Genomic DNA, 19,352 nt, shown 5'->3' on the forward strand with positions numbered 1-19,352 from the left:
GCATTATTAAGTGCTTTTTAATGACTAATAAAGAGCCAATATGCCTCTAACATCCATGCTAATAAGCAACTAGTTATGTGTTCCCTAATAATATAAAGTGTTAACCACATTTTAATAAAGAAGTGATTCTTTAGCATTCAGTGGAGGCGGGGTTGTGTTCCATCAGTCTGCGGATCATCAGCAGTTGTCGACAACTTGGTCCAACTGCGGGTCAATATCGCCACCAGATCATTTTGATGATTAGGTTATTTTTATTTCATCGGACTGACAAAGATATTTACAGCAGTCACTGGCGCTGATCTCTGTCCTGGCAACTACATTCATAGGATCACTTACTCCCTGGCAAGATGTCTTCAAAGTAAAAATTGGCTTTGTTGCTGTAATGCTTAATTTTTGTGGTGAAGTACAGAACTTTTATTCAGATAAGTTGTCAACTTGCCTCTGAAGATTGTGTCCATTGCTTAAAAGACCTCTAAAATAGTCGAGCAATGTATGAAAAATAACAGTTGATCAGTTGATCATCCGCTCCTGACACACTCACCCCTCGTCAGAAACTGAAAGTAAACAAGGATTTCTCCTCTCGCTGTGACCTCCTCTGATGAAGTTCTTTGTCCAACGTTGGTGGAAATAAGGCCGTTAAGTCAGTTCCCTCTTCTCAACTAACGTTTAAGTGGCTCGTTATCAAACCAAGGTTATCGTAAAAACGGTTAATCCCGACATCCCTACCCACAAGTAAACCTTGGCTGTCTGAGTGTTAGGGCACAGTCACACATATACAAATGCAAGCTGGTCTAACTTCACTAAAGTTGAACCAAACTGCGGATATGCAGGATGTTTACTTCCCACTCTCACTTGCACAGCCTGGAAGTGAACAGGAGGCTCTCCATTTGGGTATGTGTGACTATACCCTTACAGTGGAAATACTCAGCCATGTCGCTGAGTCACTGACTGTTATTTCGCTCAAAGTGTATCTATTATTACATAAAAGGTGCAAGTGTTAACACTCATAGAGGTGAAAACTTGATTTTCTCCAGAGGGGGTAGATCTTACAAGCAAATTATTTATTACCACTAATAATGCCATTAGCTACAATGTATAACCTATTAACAAGATGTACTTTACTGGAAATGGGACCAATAAGTCTTCATTAATGATTATTGATTTTACACCACTTTTTGGAGACCTTAGAGTCCAGTATACAGGGTATAATAATTCTTACCAGGCATACTATCTTGTCAGACACATGATATGAATGTTTCTCAATACAGTAAATTATTTATAACCAACCACCAGCCGCTGTGGTATAGTGCTGTACATTGTTTCCTGCTCTATAACCCGGGGGTTCACATCCAGCATGTCAAGACACCCTGAGGGGTCCCAAGACAAATCTGGGAGGTGACAAAATAATCCCAATGATAACAAATGAAAAATATAATCCTCTTACACAAAATTGTTTATTCTGATGTATTATTGCCCCCCCATATGATTCCTTCTCAAACTAAGCCCACTACAGTAAAACTGGGGAATCAGGCAGAGCAAGGGGTCTTAATGTTAGCGCAGCCCAAACTAAAACACACTGGGTATAACAGCATATCAGGCCCAAGAGCAGCTCACAGTAAGTCTGATATGCAGAGTCCAGGTGAACAGCCCTATTTGCTGTGGTGTGCTGCAGGCGCGTGCTGATCTGAGCATGCTCTGAATGAACTCCCCGTGACCTTGAGGTCCACATCAATTTTGCATGAGGTCTCCTCATCAAATAGACTGGGGATTGTACTGCAGCAGCGGCTCACCTGGCTTTGCTTGAGGCCAGACACCCACAGAGACAGCAGTGACCACACAGACTACATACTGCTTACACACACACACACACGCACACACACACACACACACACACACAAAACTACACACATGCACCCGCAGAGCTTTAGAGCTGATAATGGAAATTCAACTGCTGACCAGGGTACCATCTACAATTATGTTTAGTAGGTTATTGCTCCTGCTTTTTAATAAATTGATGTTCATTTAGCTTGAAAGCCCAATGTGACACAATAAATATTCTCTAAACTACCCTGTGTCAGCGTGAGTGCTTCTGTGTGCCTATGGGTGTGTGTCTGTGTGTGTATGTGTCACCTTTAAAAACCCTGTGAATATAGGCCTGTTAACAAATACAGTACAGTATCTACACACTACACATGTGCAACTTGGCTCTGTTGACATCCGAAATCTGCACGTTTGCTCGACTCATCTGCCCCTCACCCACTCAGTGAAATATTTTCTCCAATTTGCACCCGCATGAAGATTCCACTCCACCTCTACTTTTAATAATATGGTAACATATTACACTTAAGAAGGCTGTTTTTAATTAAATTCACATTTTCTTAAAGTACTTGTTTTTTTTGAAAAATTGAAATGGTAACAGGTATTTGCATAATTATGGAGCCTCTCTGATGACTTCCATTATCCTTCCCTTTAAGGAGAGTGCACACCGCACAACAGTGTAGTGTCTTTTTGCCGAGGGCTGACTGTGCGAGTCTCAGAGAGAGGTAAATCTCCCGCTACATTTTTTTTTCATACGATAAACTTACTTTGAAGGGAAGGATAAAAGTAAGAAAATAATGTGTGGTTATCTCGACGCTAACACAGCCAGTACATCTCAATCTCTCCCCGTTAGATACGCCACTAAAACGCCAAATGCGCACTGGACATTTAACGGCACTGTGCACGTCTCAACTAATTGGGCGTTATGTTTTCATTGACTGGTATTCTACACATGTATGATGCCTATTTCACCCACCCCAACCCATCCGATGACTATTAATCAGAATTGTTCATTTTTACGACCCATCCCACCCGACCCGCTGATCAACTGCAAGTCCACGATCGCATCACTACGATGCACAGTCACTAGCATTTGTCAACAGACACAATTACAATTTCAATCTATAGTGTGTAAATGATGTTTTGATTCAAACAAAAGGAGAGGAAGTAGATGTGTATTCATCAACAACCAGCAGAGTAGAAAAAAAATTGTTGGTGGCTCTCGAACACATGGCATTACAATAATAATAACTATCATTATTATTCATTTTTTTAATTACCATTGTAATAATACTATACTCATCGTGTATACAAGGATATAAATAGCTAGATTTCTCAATATTCCATGTAAACATCATATCCTGAATATGATAATTTCAGGGATATGCCTCATAACCACGATACTGGTGAAATAAAGATCAGCTGTTTCTTTCTGTTACATGATCACAGACACCAACCAGAGTCATTTTTTTATTCCCCCTTTCCACTCACCGCAGTGCCCTTGATCCTGTGTTACAGCAGATTCATAGTAAACACAGTGACAGGTGTATTCATAAAGCTGGGCTCTGAGCCCTGCAGTACGCTCTGGCGCTACACCGGACTATTTGTCAACCGCAGAACTGTCAGGGTTCCCGAGCGTATATTTGCCGTGTCACCAAGTGGGCGATGTGAAGGTGAAGAGGAGCATCAGGGTGTTGAAAACAAAATCATTCGGTATTGAGCTAACGAGTAACCTGAACTCAAAGAGGTTATTATGAGCATGAAGACATGAAGTGGTGTCAACATGTCAGACACACATTACAGATATTCTCCACCTTCATATCACTGTTAAATCTCAGTAATTTTCACTTAATTACAGATATATTTATGTGAGAAGGTTTTTTTCATTTAGTTTTTAGTTTGAACTTTCAAGCTTCCTTGCTTTCTTCATTTAGTGGTTGATGAGATTTGCCTTGTGTGATCACTGTAAATTCTATGAAGCTCAGACTCTTTTAATTGATGTTCCGACATTGAATCAGCTACTCATAATGATTAATGCCAATTAAAGGATGAGGATTGTGAAACTGTATAATTTTTGTTACTGTCAATAAATTCACTGAACAGAACGATGAATTGTTGGCGCTGCTCTGTGTTGCGAAACTCTGATATATCTTATTTCTCTGAGCCATTGAGCTCCATAGTTGTCAAAAACTATTAAAAACACATCAGTGGGACACAATGTGGCACTGGCTGACATGTTTCTTTATTTCCATTAACACGGCCTTTGTCATTTGTTCTAAATCGATCCCAAAATTGCCATCCTGCTGCTGCAAATACCCACTTGCTCACCAAATGTGTATTAATCCAGAGTAGAAAATAGTAAGTATATTAGATCCACTATTTCATCATGTTTGAGTTACAACTGATAAAAACTGCATCCACTGCAATGTTTCAGGAAACTACTGAGCCCCTCTTTTACAAATGAAGTTATATATTTGGAAATTGAAAAGATTTACATCTTCAGTAAGAACCAATAGGTTTTGGGCTGAAAGAAATCAGATGGTATTTAGAGATGGAGTGCTGCTTTATTAGTTTTGGTCATATTTGCTGATAGTGACAAACAAATAATCAGCCTCTTTAAGCTCTTTCCTTTTTTCCTGATAATATACTGCAAATAATAAATAACACTGAATATACCATGCACATTGTAAAGACTTTCAATGGGATTTTTGACACAGACTTCCCCTGACTACAGAGGTGAAATCTTTGTTATGTATTATTAGTAGTGTAGCACATGATGCTTCTATATGTGTAGAGAGGGGTGGGTCTGCTAAGCATGTTGTCTAAAAAACAACCTATGTGAAATTGTGCTAGACTCAACAGCAGCAGGCTATGACATTGTTTTAATTTGATCACACCGACACAGGTCCAGAAACTGGTGCACAGGTTATATTATAGTTAATAACATAAACTTTGCACAATATTATGATTTATTGATGTTACGATTTCAACACCGTATTGAAATAAAGCTTAGAAGCTGAAGCACCCAGTTAAATGTGAACCGACAGGCTCAGCTTGAGTTTGGTCACATATTTGACAAAATATAGAATAATGAGCCTTATCTTTGAGGCTCTTTCTGTATTTTTGCTATCCATTTATTGTATGTATATATCACTATAAAGAAACATTACACTGTACAGAATTTTCACAGAGATGTTTGTCATGGGCCACACTGATTCAGATAAAGAAAACTGCTGTTATAATAGATGCAGGTACATTTGTAACATATAATTTTAACCTCGTAAAATATTGCAATTTTTGAATGTCGGATATGGAGAAAAGTTGAAACAAACAGTTCTAAGTGAACTGCCAGGCTCAATGCGAAAAGCCTATTTGCCTCCTCCCTCTAGAGGGTTAATATCATATTTTCTGACAAATACTGGGTGGCCCAATTCTCTGTTTGGATATAAAACCAAATGAATGATTTTTTTCCTAATTGCAGCAGTAACTACGGAAATTAAGTGGGCAGCTCTGAATGTAATACCCTCTCGCTTGGCATTTCTAATTAAACAAACACTGTTGCAGGGTGTAGGCCCGTGCATGGTTTGCAGACTCTGGAAAATCACAGCATAACCACTTCCTAAAGGCATTTTTTTCCAGTCTGCTCAGGACATTTTGAGGTTCTAATTACAGTGTTAGTGAAATGAATTGCCATGAATTTATGCTTTCTATTTTATCACCAGGACAAAAAAAAAAATCCTCTCCTTGCCTGAGGGGAAACAATTCAAGGACAATCAGTGTCAGAAAAACTGATGCAGCCTAAATAAAGCTAAAAAAATAACTCTGTGCTCAAAGTGAAATTAGGGACAAAGATATAGTGTCTTTAAAAGCAATGTCAAGCAGCAGTGGTGAACATTGCTCACTCAAACATCAATTATTCCTTTTAAACCTGGTTTCAGATTTTTGTATTCATAATTGATGGCACTGATACCAAAACACCACTGACCCAAATGACCATCACCAATGTGAGATGCAGCAGCCAGTGAATGCTGTTTTAAAGCTGAGTGCTCGAAAACTACTTTAGTAAAGCACTAAGAATAAAAACCCCATTAAGAATAAGAAAGCAACCACACAAGGTCACTAGAAAGAAGGGTCACTAGAAATCAGAGGTCTCTTCAAGACATAATATAGATTTATCTTCATTCAAATCTTACACGATAACTATTCAAACCCTATTATTATTAGTTAAATAATTAATAGAGTTCAATATGGTGAAAGTGCTATTCCTTGAGTAACTACCTCACATTTGCACATCCAGCATTAGCATACCAGCAACTGTAGGCACCAATACTGCTTTTAGCATTGCTTTGGTCTCCACCCATTTCTGACAGATAAAACTGACATGTTAGCAGCTAAATGATTACTCACCTCTGCAAAAAGGTTATTAATACATGTACTTATATGTATATAACATACAGTATATATTTGTCACTGGGTTTTACGATTGCATCATCTAATGTTGACAGTATTTTTTGTGTTGAGCTCTTTTACTTGATTTTATTTAAATGCAAAATATTTAAATCTCTATGACATCGCTCTTATTGAATTGCATAGTTGAGCTGACCTGTGCTTCTCGTCCAACATGAAATCAAACTTGTAACTTGAAATGCTGTCCATTTATGAGTCTTTTTGTGTCCGTTGGAAACAACTGCCCTCTGCTGTCGGACACTCAGTTGATTGAAAGCAGTGAAACTAAACCAATGCACTTTAGTGCATGTTACTGGATATTAAACCAAAAGCAGTCTATTTGATCCATTGATCCATTATTTATGTAACATATGAATTAGTGTAGTTTTAATATGAGGATGACATGTTATACTCGAATAGCAAGATTCACTGCATAGCTGCTCTTATAAGATTGCGTCAGACGGAGACGGGGGTCAAGAAAAAGCAGATCCTCCAGACAACACCACCATGTCTCACCACTGCTTCAACATCAAAAGGAGCCGGAAAGAGAAAACCTCTTCAGCAACACAAGTGAATGTCAGAATGCTCTAAGTTGCAGGTGAAATAATACAAGTGATGGTTTTGGCTCCATCCTGGGATAGCTCAGGTTGCACAACAAGTATAATGATACCCCCCGCTGCTGTGCCTGGACCATGTTTTCAGTGCAGACACATTATGGGAAATGTAAGCATTTAGCAGAATGTCACTCACAAGGTTATTGCCTCTCTACCCTGCTTGCTGTGCATCTACATGGTGCTGACCAAGCTCCGAAACACAATCTACCACAAAAAAAAAAAAAACAGCCAGCTGCCATTTTCAGGCAGGCTCCCTGTACCGCCAGGGAATTGCCGAGGAGATATCAAAGGATCTGTGGTGCAAATGAGTTGCTGGAATCTCCTTTTCTCCAGCTAATGATTTCTTAAGCCGTGCACCATATTATAAATCATCAGCTTCATACGAACAGTGGCTTAAATCTTATCATTAATAAAGTTAACCTCGCTCATATCGGAGGTGTTGGCATATTCATCAACCACAGTAGCAGCTCGCTGACTCTTACCCTACATCATAGCTGGAGCTGAAAATAGATAGGCTTTTTTCATTTAGAAATGGATGCTCAATTAAGCAGTAGCTCTTTGAAGTAGGTCTTTTTGTTGAATGGTGCATAATTGATGCCCAAAAAAAGCGTTCTTTAACAAATCAATAGCAATCAACGTTATCGGTACACTCTTTGATTTCTTTGGGAGCAGCAATCAAGATTCAAAAGCAATTAAGCAGCGATGGATTTTCACCATGTGATGGGAAAATGTAGCAGAAAGACAGTTCAGCTTATGCACGTGAGTAATGTAACATTAATGTGGTAATTTACCTGTACTGCAGAGGAGGACTCCCTTCTGCCTCACACGAGATGGTGGCCTGCTGGTCTGGGGAGTTGATTGGTAAAATGAGGTCACTTGGCTCAGTCCTCCATCTTGGCCCTTGAAATATGACATCCTCTGTACAGACTAGGGAAAGGGGGGGAAATCTATTGCAGTACAAGCCAGAAAAATTGTCTCTTTGACCTTAAGAGAAAATAGTGGATGGATTTGGCGAAAGCATAGATACTGTGAGGACAAATAGTTAATCTTGCTGAAATAGTGGAACTTTCTGACAGTCTATATTACTTTTTCAATATACAGTATGTTGTCTCCTATCCCTGAGGGTTGAGGCTTTTTCAAAAGAAAATCAAAGGAATACATTTCCCATGAAGCTTACACAAGTTATCCGTCCGAGATAATGTGTGCTAACCGTGCTGATAATCGATCATAAATGTGCAACGTTAACACTAGATAAATAAAAAAAACAGAGTATACCATATTAAATTGCTATGAGCTGTAAATTCACCACTTCTAAGCAGAGGGCAGAAGATACTATGAGCCTGACCACGCAATTTTCCTCTCTTCCTCAGGGCAGCTGCTTCTGTCTCATTCAGACTCACCTGTGTCCTGGTGTGCAGCTGCCTGTACCTGTCGCAAACATCTTCACCAATGACTTGACGTAGTGGAATGACTTTACCCAGGAGAGCAACGCTAGGAGCGCTCACTCAGCAGCTACTTCTGGGGATTGAAATGTCCCCTGAAGTACACTGCAGTGACCAAAACAACAACAAACAAAACGGATACTAGACTTGAAGAATCTCTGTCGAGTGAAGGTCACTGACTGATTCAAACTGGTTCAAATCTGAGACTTTCAAGGGCCACAGTGTAAATATTAAGCATTTAGCGTGGGTTTCTCTGTATCCCAACCTGGTAGCCAACAGTGGTGGCATCGTCTAATGCCCAGACCCCATTGGCTGCGGTTGCATCACGGAAGCGCTTCTATGAGGTGCTGCTGCTGTTGTAAGTTGTTCACACCGGTTACGGTTCAGTTCTGAAGAGGAGCTGCTACTACCAGCGCTATGTTTTATAGGGGTTGCCTTTAAAATGGCCATATCCGTAACCCAAAGCATGCTAACTTCAGTAGAAGCAAGAAAAAAGGAAAACAGCGTAAAGGAATGAAATTTGATGCTAAACTCACAGTGTTCTTCTAGACTGGCTAAACAACTGTTAATGTTAACTTAACATGTAGCAATAGCAAAACATAGCAAATAGTTTTAATGTAAAAAGCGCACATCAAGTGTGGTAGTCAGTATTATAATCACTTGCTGGAGTCAAGATCATAATGATAGATATTAACAGTTGAACACTTATGCTGAGTTGACTACTGATAAAACTGAAAACCGCTTTTCAAATATTTCCTCCACAAGTAATGATTCCCTATCAGTGTCAGGTTTGATAAATAGAGCACAGTGCTCTATTTCCAGAACATCTATGTCATACTACACATGCACCGGTTAATTGATGCCATAAGGATGTGCTCATCTGCCGGCAGCTTAAAAGGGAAGGATGCGTAACACAATCTGGTACTAAATGAAAGCAGAGTCAACAGACGGCCAGAGTAGGCCTAATTAATATCCTACTGCTAACAGATTGCAGCATGTGGCTAGCAGCTCTACATGTGGGTTTAAGAAGTAAAAACATGTCAACAAATTAGCCTTCACTTCACTTTGACGGGTCGAGAAATAAGATTAGCAATCTTTGTGTTTGGTTAGGGACAGGGTCAAATTTGCTTTGACCTAAACAACAGCAAACCAAGGTTAAATTTACGAAACATCCGTCACATTTTAAAAGACTGGTGCAGAATGGTCTATTAATAAATGGGCACACAGCTGCTACCACTTCAAACTCATTCACCTTGCACTTTGGTTTAACAGCCTCTCCCTAATGTGGATTTAAATAAAATGTCACGTAAGCTAACATCTGAGGTGTCAGTTTACTTTTCTGCAGGTCCCAGAATATAGAGTCAGACACGATGTCACTTCAGATGTCATAATGATTGCTATCAGCTGAAGTGAATAACAATGAGCACCTATAGGCAGCAACCAAGGCCCTGTTAAAAACACTTGTCTGCTTGGAAGGTAAGATTGCTTGGATCTCGCTCCCACGCGGCGCCAGGCGTGAATTACCCATGAGCCAATTTGAATAACATTCATTGGGATTTACAATGTCATTTGAACAAGAGTTGACATTCCACTGGAGTGTCAGTGCTTCTCTTGCTCAAATCCCAGGTGGTCACACAAGGGCAGAGTGAGGCACGGTGGAAAGTAGATTGTGCTAAAATGCAGGGCTGGATTCATTGCAAGGAACCTGATAATGATCTGGACCGGTCATAAACAGGAATGGGATTGGACTCCCTGTTGTCCCTGTCAGTGTACTGTAAACGTGCTGCAGGACTCCAGGGAGTGGTGAAGGACATCACGCTGGATCGCTGTACACGTAATGACTGCAACTTAATCAGTGTAACCTTTTGGTCAGGAAGATTTTCTGAGATTATTTACAGCTGTTCTGATTACGTCTCTTCCTCACTAATAGATAAAACTCTGTGTATAAACACTGCTCATTGACAATGCTACTTCTGACCTCTAACCTCAGAGACATGCTAGTTAGACTCTAAGGTAGATGTGTTCTACAGTAGAATAACACATTAATATGCATTGGAAAGCACACATTTATTAGGAGAGATGCTGTTTCGACTTAAAGTGCAGTGAAACTCAAATATAATGTTTGTTAAATATCTTACCTGCAAGGCATCCAGTGATTGATAGCAGAACAATTTGTTTCCATGGTAACATCATCTTTAGTTGCCAAGGGCTAATAGGACTCTCATCCAATTGCTTGTGAATGGGTTGCTCTCCCTTGAATTCAAGAATTTTAATCTGAAAGGAAAGTAATTATGGATGTGATTAAAATGACATTTTGATCCAGATACGACAAGCATTCAACAGGAAAACATGATTATAGCACTGCTAAGTTACATAATTGGTTCTTATTATTTTGTAGTAACTACAAGAGGAGGAAAAGTGAAGGGGCGAAAACAGCAGCAGACAAAAACCTGAGGATACAAGCAGGCGCGTGACGTTCAGGTGGCGCAGAAGAAGAAACAGCTGCTAAATGGGTGTTTTATTTTACTGTGTGTTATTCATCTTGCCTAACAAGCTCCACCGGCAGCTTTAAAGAGAAGAGAGGAAGGAAATGATTGACCTCAAAAGATACTTCTCTGTCCCTCTTTGACTATTAATAGGAGCTGGCAGAGAGTGTACCACCACTCCACAAAATGTCACTTCATACTTTGACAAAGGGTTTGGTGGATGACTGATGAATGTAAGCAAACTGACTGTTTTAATTTTCTATACATCTTTCATATTCTCTTAGATCCACAAGAAGGCCACACACTTAAACAATAAAAATGCAACATTTCAATATCAGCTATTAGTGTTGAATGAGAACAATATACACAATAAGAGAACAGACATCTGCCAACTTCCATTTCCACTGAGGTAGTTCTACATTTCAAAGAGGCAATCCAACAATTTTTACACATTAAGTTTACATGCCATGGAGAGTAACTACTCAGCCTGTGAAATCAGCTGCAAGCTTTGTCAAACCTGTGACAATGACTCTGACTGGGTCATTAGCATTACTGCCATCAGCAGAATACTGTGTGTAAGGCATTACAGTACAGTGATTAAAAAGGGTGTAGGCGGCCACATTTTGAATTTGAATAATTACATTGCAGCTACTTATCTTAGTAATGCCATAACTTTGACATTTTTGGAGTGGGCTTGTTTAACTAGGCTTTGGACAATTGATGTCATTTTGTGAGGCTTTTCAAGGCCAAGCAGGGGGGTAAAGAATAGTTAGTTTCTGTATAAGACAAGAGGAATATGATATGGTATACATTTTCAAAGTTTTTATATTTTTTTGAGTGTGTTGCTGGCTCTGGTGAGCCTGGAGTTGGATGGTGAATTAACTTGCAACATAAGCTACATGTGGTACTAAGAAGACTGTCAGTCAGTAATCATTAGTAAATATTTAGGATGTCCCTTTTAATTCAAAAGTCAAACTACCATGAAATCTGATAAACCAAATCTTAGCTTAGACACAAAGACTGTATATAAAGCTTGACAACCTGTCTCCACCTCCTCCAACTATTCTGATAGTCAGAGTCTGTGCAGTGGCCATCGGAGGATGAATCCGCAGTATCAGCCAATCACAAGTCAATCATGAACTTTCACAAATTTTATGACATCAAATGACAAATTCAAACAAAGCATAATGGACAAATTTGGATTTATATAATTCAGTGTGAAATGTGAACTAAAATGACAAAAATATCTTCGTGAAATGTTATTTTAGTTTGGTCACTGTCCCATCCATTAACATGGTGAAGATAAGGTTAATTAACTATACAGTAGCAAGCTACCAGGAGGCACTCAACATGCTTTGGCTCCCTTTTAGGGAGCTGTCATGCCATCCATCTTTATATACTCTAGACACTGTGGATAGAGGAATTGTGTATGATGGTGAGGATGTTAGCATAATTCCAAAAATATTTCAACTTATTTATATATTGAAAATGTGACAACAACCCTGTTACATACGCAGGAATGTATAGGAGTTATTCGAAGGCACAGAGCTGTTGATTAAGCTGAGGTCGGGTTACAAATAAAGTGTCTACAGATGAGCTATTAGCAGGGATATGGAACTCCATCACTGATGCATATGCGAAACACATCTTAATGTATCGCCAACCACACTTCAAAGATACATCTGAAGCTCTGAAGCTACCGAGCTATAGACATGATACAATTCATCTATAATGTTCAATCCAAAATAGTATGATACAATTCAATCTAAAGTGGTACAGACAGTTTGATTCTATTTTAAAACAGACCAAATCCTAGATTAAACCAAAAGCTGTTTTTTTCACATATTTGTTTCTCAAAGCCTCACATTTATGCTATTTCTTTTTTACTTCTAAAAAAAACTCTTGGCCCTTTCACAAATAGACCTTTTCTCAAGTTCTTTGTTGTGCCCACCAAAAAAGGAAGATAAAACAAAACCAGACCTGGACTTTGCCTTAGACCACTCATTCTTTCGTGTGTCTCCAGTTACACTTTTAAAAACATCCCACATTAAGACTATCAGTAAAACAATTTAAGAATGTTCAGGATAAACAGCAAACCATAGGGAAATGTGCAAAATTATGTAATAAGTAATTAATTATAAATCTAAAGGACATAATAATGGTTATGATAGACAGAATGTGTTACAGTTAAAAGCATTATGAGAATTGTAGAACACAGTGATTTTGGAGTCAGACCAAGTCACACACATCTCAATCTCTGTTGCATGTATTTTGATTGATAAAAATCTCTCTCTTGTGAGTCCTCAAAATTTACTGAAACATTAAATTTCCATATAATTAATTTTAATCATTATCTCTCTTTGTCATAAGCCAGTATTGGCAATGCATTGGCCTATGACGACCAGCAAAAAATATTATTAGACTTTTGTCTGGCATTGATCTCACTGGATCACAGAAAAGTCAACATTCTTCATATCGCAACAAAATGATTAAACTCTTGATAGATTTTACCCACACCACTCACTTCACTTACCTATCATTATCACAGGGAATGATTTGCTCCATCAGATATCCCATCTACCCGCTGATCAATGACCTAAATGGCCATTAAAACTTTTCTACTGTGGAAGTGGAACTGAGAGCTTTAAGACTGTAATTGCAGTATCAGTGGCACAGGAGGGGCTTTGCTCAAGCTATGACCTACATCACAGTAAGTGGAAAGTGATACGCCTCTCAGGATTAAGAATTCAACCCAGCCCCTCATCCTTACAACACAACCCTGTTGTGCGGATTAACCCAAGGGCTATCTTTGGAATTCTTGAAACGGACCTAAATACTAACCACTCACTTGTTTCACTAATATGTAACTAGAGGATCAGGGCGGTGATTTCAAAAGCATGGCTACATAATCTGGGAAGCGCAGGGAGGAAATCATCCCATTGGCCTGATCATAACTTATTGGCCAGTGTTGACTCGACTGTGCCGGTGCCAGTAATTGTTCCTCATCTCGTGTAGTTGCAGACACAGCGTGATCCGGAGTGGATTTCCTTGTGTCTTTCAAAATTTAGGGGGTGCTTTGTCACTCTAAAAACCCATCACGTTGGATTACACAGTGTGAGATTCTAGTAGAGCCAAAAAAAATGTGTGCTGCATTTTTCTCTGTGAGTACAGTATTAACTTCCATCCTCTTTCCGGAGGATCCGACTTCGTCATCTCAACCCATCAGTCCGAAAAGCCTCAAGATTGTGAGAGGAAAAGCTTCTCGAAAAAAGACTTTCTTTGCAAGTTGAGTTTTACACAGCTCACGGCACAGTGTTTCTGCTGATATGATGGATGTTTGTCCCTAAGCACAGCTTCATTCTGCAGCCTGTAAAACCTGCAGTGACATTTTCATTCCGGAGCATTTTCTTTGTGTATTCATTTCTGAATTAATGGTTCATTAAAGGTGCAGTATTTGCCAGTATTTCCAACCATTTTGCATGGAGGGTGTGTCACCGTGACTTGAGAAATCTAATTTTCAGTAGCCCTCTGTGGAGAGCTTAAGGGTCTCGGGGTGCTCCAATAGCCATTTCATACAGTTAAAACTTAGGATTCTGGGGAATACAGAGAGCAGATGTCTTGAAATGATTTGACCTTCAAGGAGCTGCCGTTGTCAAACCTTGCAGACTCTTTAGTAAATCCAAAAGACAAAGTTTTCCCTGGACAAGGAAAAACCTGAAAACTACACCCTCTGGGCTTTTTGGCCCACAAGGTGAGGAGGCATTTTCTGTCTTGGACTTTCTCAACTGAGCAAAAGATTGCTCTGCCAAATGTAATGAGGCATCACTCTCCCCTCTCCTCCACAGAAGCTAAACCTAATGGAAATCATTGGCTAAACACATTCCAGAGTAAATGAGATGACTTCTTGGTTAGTGGGGCTGTTGTTTGGCACATAATTGATAGGAAAGGTGGTTAAAGGCATCCATTTCCCCCCCGAGGGCAGCATAATTGCAAAAAGAATCTGATAAAGGGGGGAGGAAAGGAGAGAGTTACTATCATAAAGGTGTTCATGCTCACGGTCTTTATTCAGGTCACACGCAGCACATGAGCAACACAGAGCTTGGAGATCCACATCCCAGATCACGGGCAAGAAAGACAAAAATCCACTCTGTCAAAACTGAACACCAGTGGCACAGCAGGTATGAATTCACTACAGTCTGTGATGCATTCATTTCCATTTAGTGATTGTCTTGTGATTGTCTTTATGACTATCTGCTGCCATATCCATTAAGTCATTCAGAGAGAGAACCTGGGAGACAAGGATCCGCCACCAGGGACAGACTCAATCTCAATGAACAGCTGCTCTGCGCTTTTGTCAGTGAACAAGAAATTCACAATCAACCGTGCACTGATACCTCCTAATTTACTCCGAATGACTGAAGAACTGCACAAGACAATTTTGAGGCAGGGAGAGTAAAAATAAATAAAATAAAGGAATAAGGTGAGTAACAAATGAACACAGAGCTTAACTGCGTTTGTGATTCAGAGCTTAGGTCGCAGCAGAAAAACTTGCAAAATGAAACGCGAGGAAGCAAAGAATGAGAAGTAATTGTTTGGCACTGATTGTGCCATAACACTGCATTAGGCCTCTCTGAAGGTGATTGAATGAGCAATGCTTCCCATGGCAAATAGTGCTTTAAGGTTGCAAGAAAAAAAATCATGTAATTGCCCCGCTTCAAACCCAATCCCAACAGCTGCTACTTTAACATTCATGAAAGAATTGGTTAAATGCATTTTGTCTCTCGAGATGCTTCTTCCATTTCATTATGAGCAAGAGCCTCGCAGGCTAGAATAAAAACCACAATAACCTGTGAAAGACGTGTCAACGCTGTGTATGCCTGAATAAGACAGTATGATTAGAGCGGTGACTAAGGTCAGGTTGGGATGCTGGAAGATAAAATATGAGAGGGAGCGGCACATGCATAAATACAGTATGTTTACTCATGAAGGGCACAGACACCGCAATTATTCAAGTTTTTACACAAAATACATAAAAACTGTAATTTCACATTTTGTCATATTTAACTGTTTACCAAACATCTGGGCAGGACATCTCTGCAGACATCATACAGCTGTGTATTTTCATGCGAAAAATCAATGAATCCCTGGAAGACAGCAGGACTCCCCCAGTGACTCTCTCTGCGATGTTAAACACGGCTGCATCCCTCAGCTGCTGCCTAACGCAGGGGCAGGAGAGTAAGTGCACTTAAAAGAGCGGGGGAGCAGCGATCCATTTCTCAACCCCCCCATCATCAGCCACGCACATCCCCAGCTCCACATCCCAGATACAGCCGCAAACACATGAGTGGAGGTCAAGGATGAGGAGCAGCAGACAGAAAGCCTCTTTACATTTTTTTTCCCTCCCCTCTGCCATTCAATCCAATTCTAAACCTTTTCCAAAGAACCTGTGCAGTACAATGTAATTTCCACTCTGCATCAATCAAAAGGGGTTTTCAAAGCAAACGGTGCAACAGTACAAACTCATCCCCTGCACTGCCATGCTGGTTATTGCTTTGTTATAGGATAATTCACTGCATGGCTTCAAAGACGTGTTCCACCTCTCATTTGTCTAATATGTGCAAAAGATTCATAAATAAACATGAATAGGAGGGGGAACGATAACAATCCCAGATGAATACCATGATACTTTGTAGATGAAGCATTTCTCTCTCACTGTTAGTTCTGTCTTTATACAGTCTGGGTGGAAGGAAAAAGAAGAAGAGAGGAGAGCGCTGGTAGCCAAATATTTGGCTTTCCAGAAAAAAAGATAGTATAAGTCTGAGCTGTTCATTTCTTTTAATGACACTCCCCAGTAGGCTGCAAGTGTCATAATCCTGTGAGGATCTTTAGTTGGAGGGGGGGAAACGCTGCACAAATATCAGAATGGTATGACGTTAGAGGTCATTTAGACACAATTAAATGACCATTAAGAAAATCCACATGAGCTCAGGCCCCTGCTCCCTCTGCAGAGACTCTGATAATTGCCCTAAAACAAGTTGGAGAGCGAGGGGGGGTAGTCCTGATGCTGTTGCTCTGTGTGGCTGAGCAAAGCAGCACCATATGGACCTCGTCCTAGATGAGGGAAATGAGCCTCAACAGTAGAAATCCCAGTAGGACGATGCAAACCATTTGAGGCTAGAAACGCACTCATCAGCATCGTGCATGTGTGACCACTGGCATGACGCACACTGTGCCTCTGTGCACCCTTTGAGAGAATGAGATGAAGACATCTCCCCACAGGGATGAGGTTTATAATAAATTATTTGATTTCATCCTGTGTTAAATTAAGTCATGTTTCCTCGGGGTTTTTCTTTGTAAAGCACATGCAGCAAACTTAACAGAACGCAGCCTGCATGAAAAATCAAGAAAATAACGCGCAGGAGTGCGTGACTATTGGCTGAGCGGGTACTTACTTGTTTTATAGGATGCAATGTTTTTTCCTCTTCATGAAAGTGCTTTGATTGTAAATCCCACTCTCCTCTGCAGACGTGTTGTTCCTGGATCTAGTGAGCGGGTTACATCTCTCACTGCAACTCTTGTCTTCTTGGGAGCCAGAGGAGAGGAAGAGGACGTTGGCTCTGTGCTCCGGCTCCAGCGTTCGCGCTCCTCTGCACTTAATTTCTGCTCCTTCCAAGTGAGTCTTCTTTAAAAAATGAAAACGCTGCCTCGGTAAATTCCACAATATGAAAGACTGTCTGTGCTGTGCTGGTTTTGCGGGGCGACGAGGCGCGCTCACACCGGGACGTTTCCTCGACCTCCTCGGATTACTCTCCTCCACCAAGACGCTGCCAAGACGCGCGGAGAGGACGAGCACAGCGGTGCCTCTGAGCGGAGACTCAACATTGTGCGCATCCCCGGGCTCTTTTCTCTTTGTGCGCAGGAAAGAAGCGCCCACTGGTGACGCGTGAAAACACCCATCGCATGCACAGTAATGCGCCACCAGCCTATGGGCACCTGCCATTTCTCCGCCTTAAGTGCGTGCACGTTTGATCGTGAGGATGAGCAGAGATCAAGCAGAAATGTCTCACATTTGGGGATGTAAATAAACCCTGCTGGATTAAGAAAGTGAGCTTTGGTTCAACATTTTTTAAAAAATGCACCAAATTTTTATAACAGAAAATATGTCTGTAAATGTGATGAGTGAGATGTTTTTCTAAAATATTTCTGATTTAGGGAATTTGCAGTAGATTTGGGGAATTTAAGCAGAAGAGAGGATGTATCCTTAAAAAAAAAAAGATAGAAAAAGTGATGTGCATTAGTGAAACTGGCCCCTGAGAGCTTTTTTATCAGGCTTTTATTCACCCAATCAGAACATCAAGAATCCTCTTCATCAGAGTATAGAGCCCACATACACAGACAGAGGCTTTTTAACAGTGTGAGAGGTTTTCATGCTGAAACACTGCTGCACTAAGTAGCCTGCAGTGATGTGCTGTGGAGGACCACACAGACACACAGGTGCTTCAGAGCTTTTTGCTCTATAAATATGGTGTCACCTAATTTCAGTTTCATTGTTTTCATGATGCAACCTTCTGAAATCATGCAGTGTTTTTGTTGAGTTCATTTCTTCTTCAGTCTAAGCATTGTAAGGGGATTCCATCACATGCTTACTATAAACACTTTATGAGTTTCTTGTTACTCCAGACACCTGGAGACTGGATTGTTGTCATGGCCGAGCAAATGAGACAATATGTCCCAAGAATAGCCCGTGAGCTTAGAACTGATAAAGCTGCACAAACCCATGTTTTTGTATTAACAGTGGATGCAGTTTCTGTAGGCTATGTAAACTGAGTAGTGACAAACCAAGAGCAAATTCACTGGCTCTGCTTTCTTTCACCTCGACTGAGCATTTTAACATCTTTCAGCACTGTTTTTGTGTTTGAACCACTTTTCTGTTTGAGTGAAATAAAAAAGTCCTGGATCCACAACAAAAGTTTATATGTTCCCTTCACCAAGTTTGGTGGAAATTGGTTTTGTGTGTAATCCCGCTAGTGAATGAACAAACAAACAGGTGTATAGGTGAAACCACAACCTTCTTGGAGGAGGTAATGAATGGACTGGTGCTGATGTTGAGAAGGTGAAGCAACGAAAGAGAAAAAGATGTATCTTCTGATTTAAAACCTCTTATACCTTTTTTGTACATACAGGGTTTGTATATTCAAGTTTCCAAAGGTTCTACTTTTGAGTTGCACTTAATTGTGCAAATAAAACATGATTTCAGTTAAGTCTGATGTGTAACTTTTATTTCTAAAGTTCAGAAATATTGACACATCTTTCTCAGCAGAGGATTCCACCAGTTTAATGGGTATCAGTTCTGCCCATTTTATCCACAGCAATCCTTTGGATGGCATCACACTTATGAATAATTTTACAGTAATAGTAATTTGCATGTTGTCAGCCAGTGTGAGAGGGTCTGTATCTTTTTTTGTTAAAAATATCAATCTAATTACTCCAAACTCTTCACAGCCAGCGATTGGAAGCTGAAGGAAGCATCGACACTCTGTCATCAA

At 40.1% G+C, this 19,352-nt stretch overlaps 1 protein-coding gene across 1 annotated transcript in view; it reads right to left on the minus strand.

Moving 5' to 3' along the window:
* The window catches only part of cntn3b (contactin 3b), a 53,512-nt gene extending 35,333 nt beyond the window's left edge, over positions 1 to 18,179 (minus strand). Inside the window, exons 1-3 of the mRNA XM_020086340.2 lie at positions 17,259 to 18,179; positions 10,459 to 10,594; positions 7,670 to 7,805 (exon numbers count right to left, since the gene is read on the minus strand). Coding sequence (XP_019941899.1) covers positions 7,670 to 7,805; positions 10,459 to 10,513 — 191 coding nt within the window. The 5' untranslated portion in view covers positions 10,514 to 10,594; positions 17,259 to 18,179. The remainder of the gene's footprint in view (positions 1 to 7,669; positions 7,806 to 10,458; positions 10,595 to 17,258) is intronic.
* Between the last annotated feature and the right edge of the window lie 1,173 nt (positions 18,180 to 19,352).

Source organism: Paralichthys olivaceus, chromosome 2, assembly GCF_024713975.1.
Source record: "Paralichthys olivaceus isolate ysfri-2021 chromosome 2, ASM2471397v2, whole genome shotgun sequence".
NCBI lineage: Eukaryota > Metazoa > Chordata > Actinopteri > Pleuronectiformes > Paralichthyidae > Paralichthys > Paralichthys olivaceus.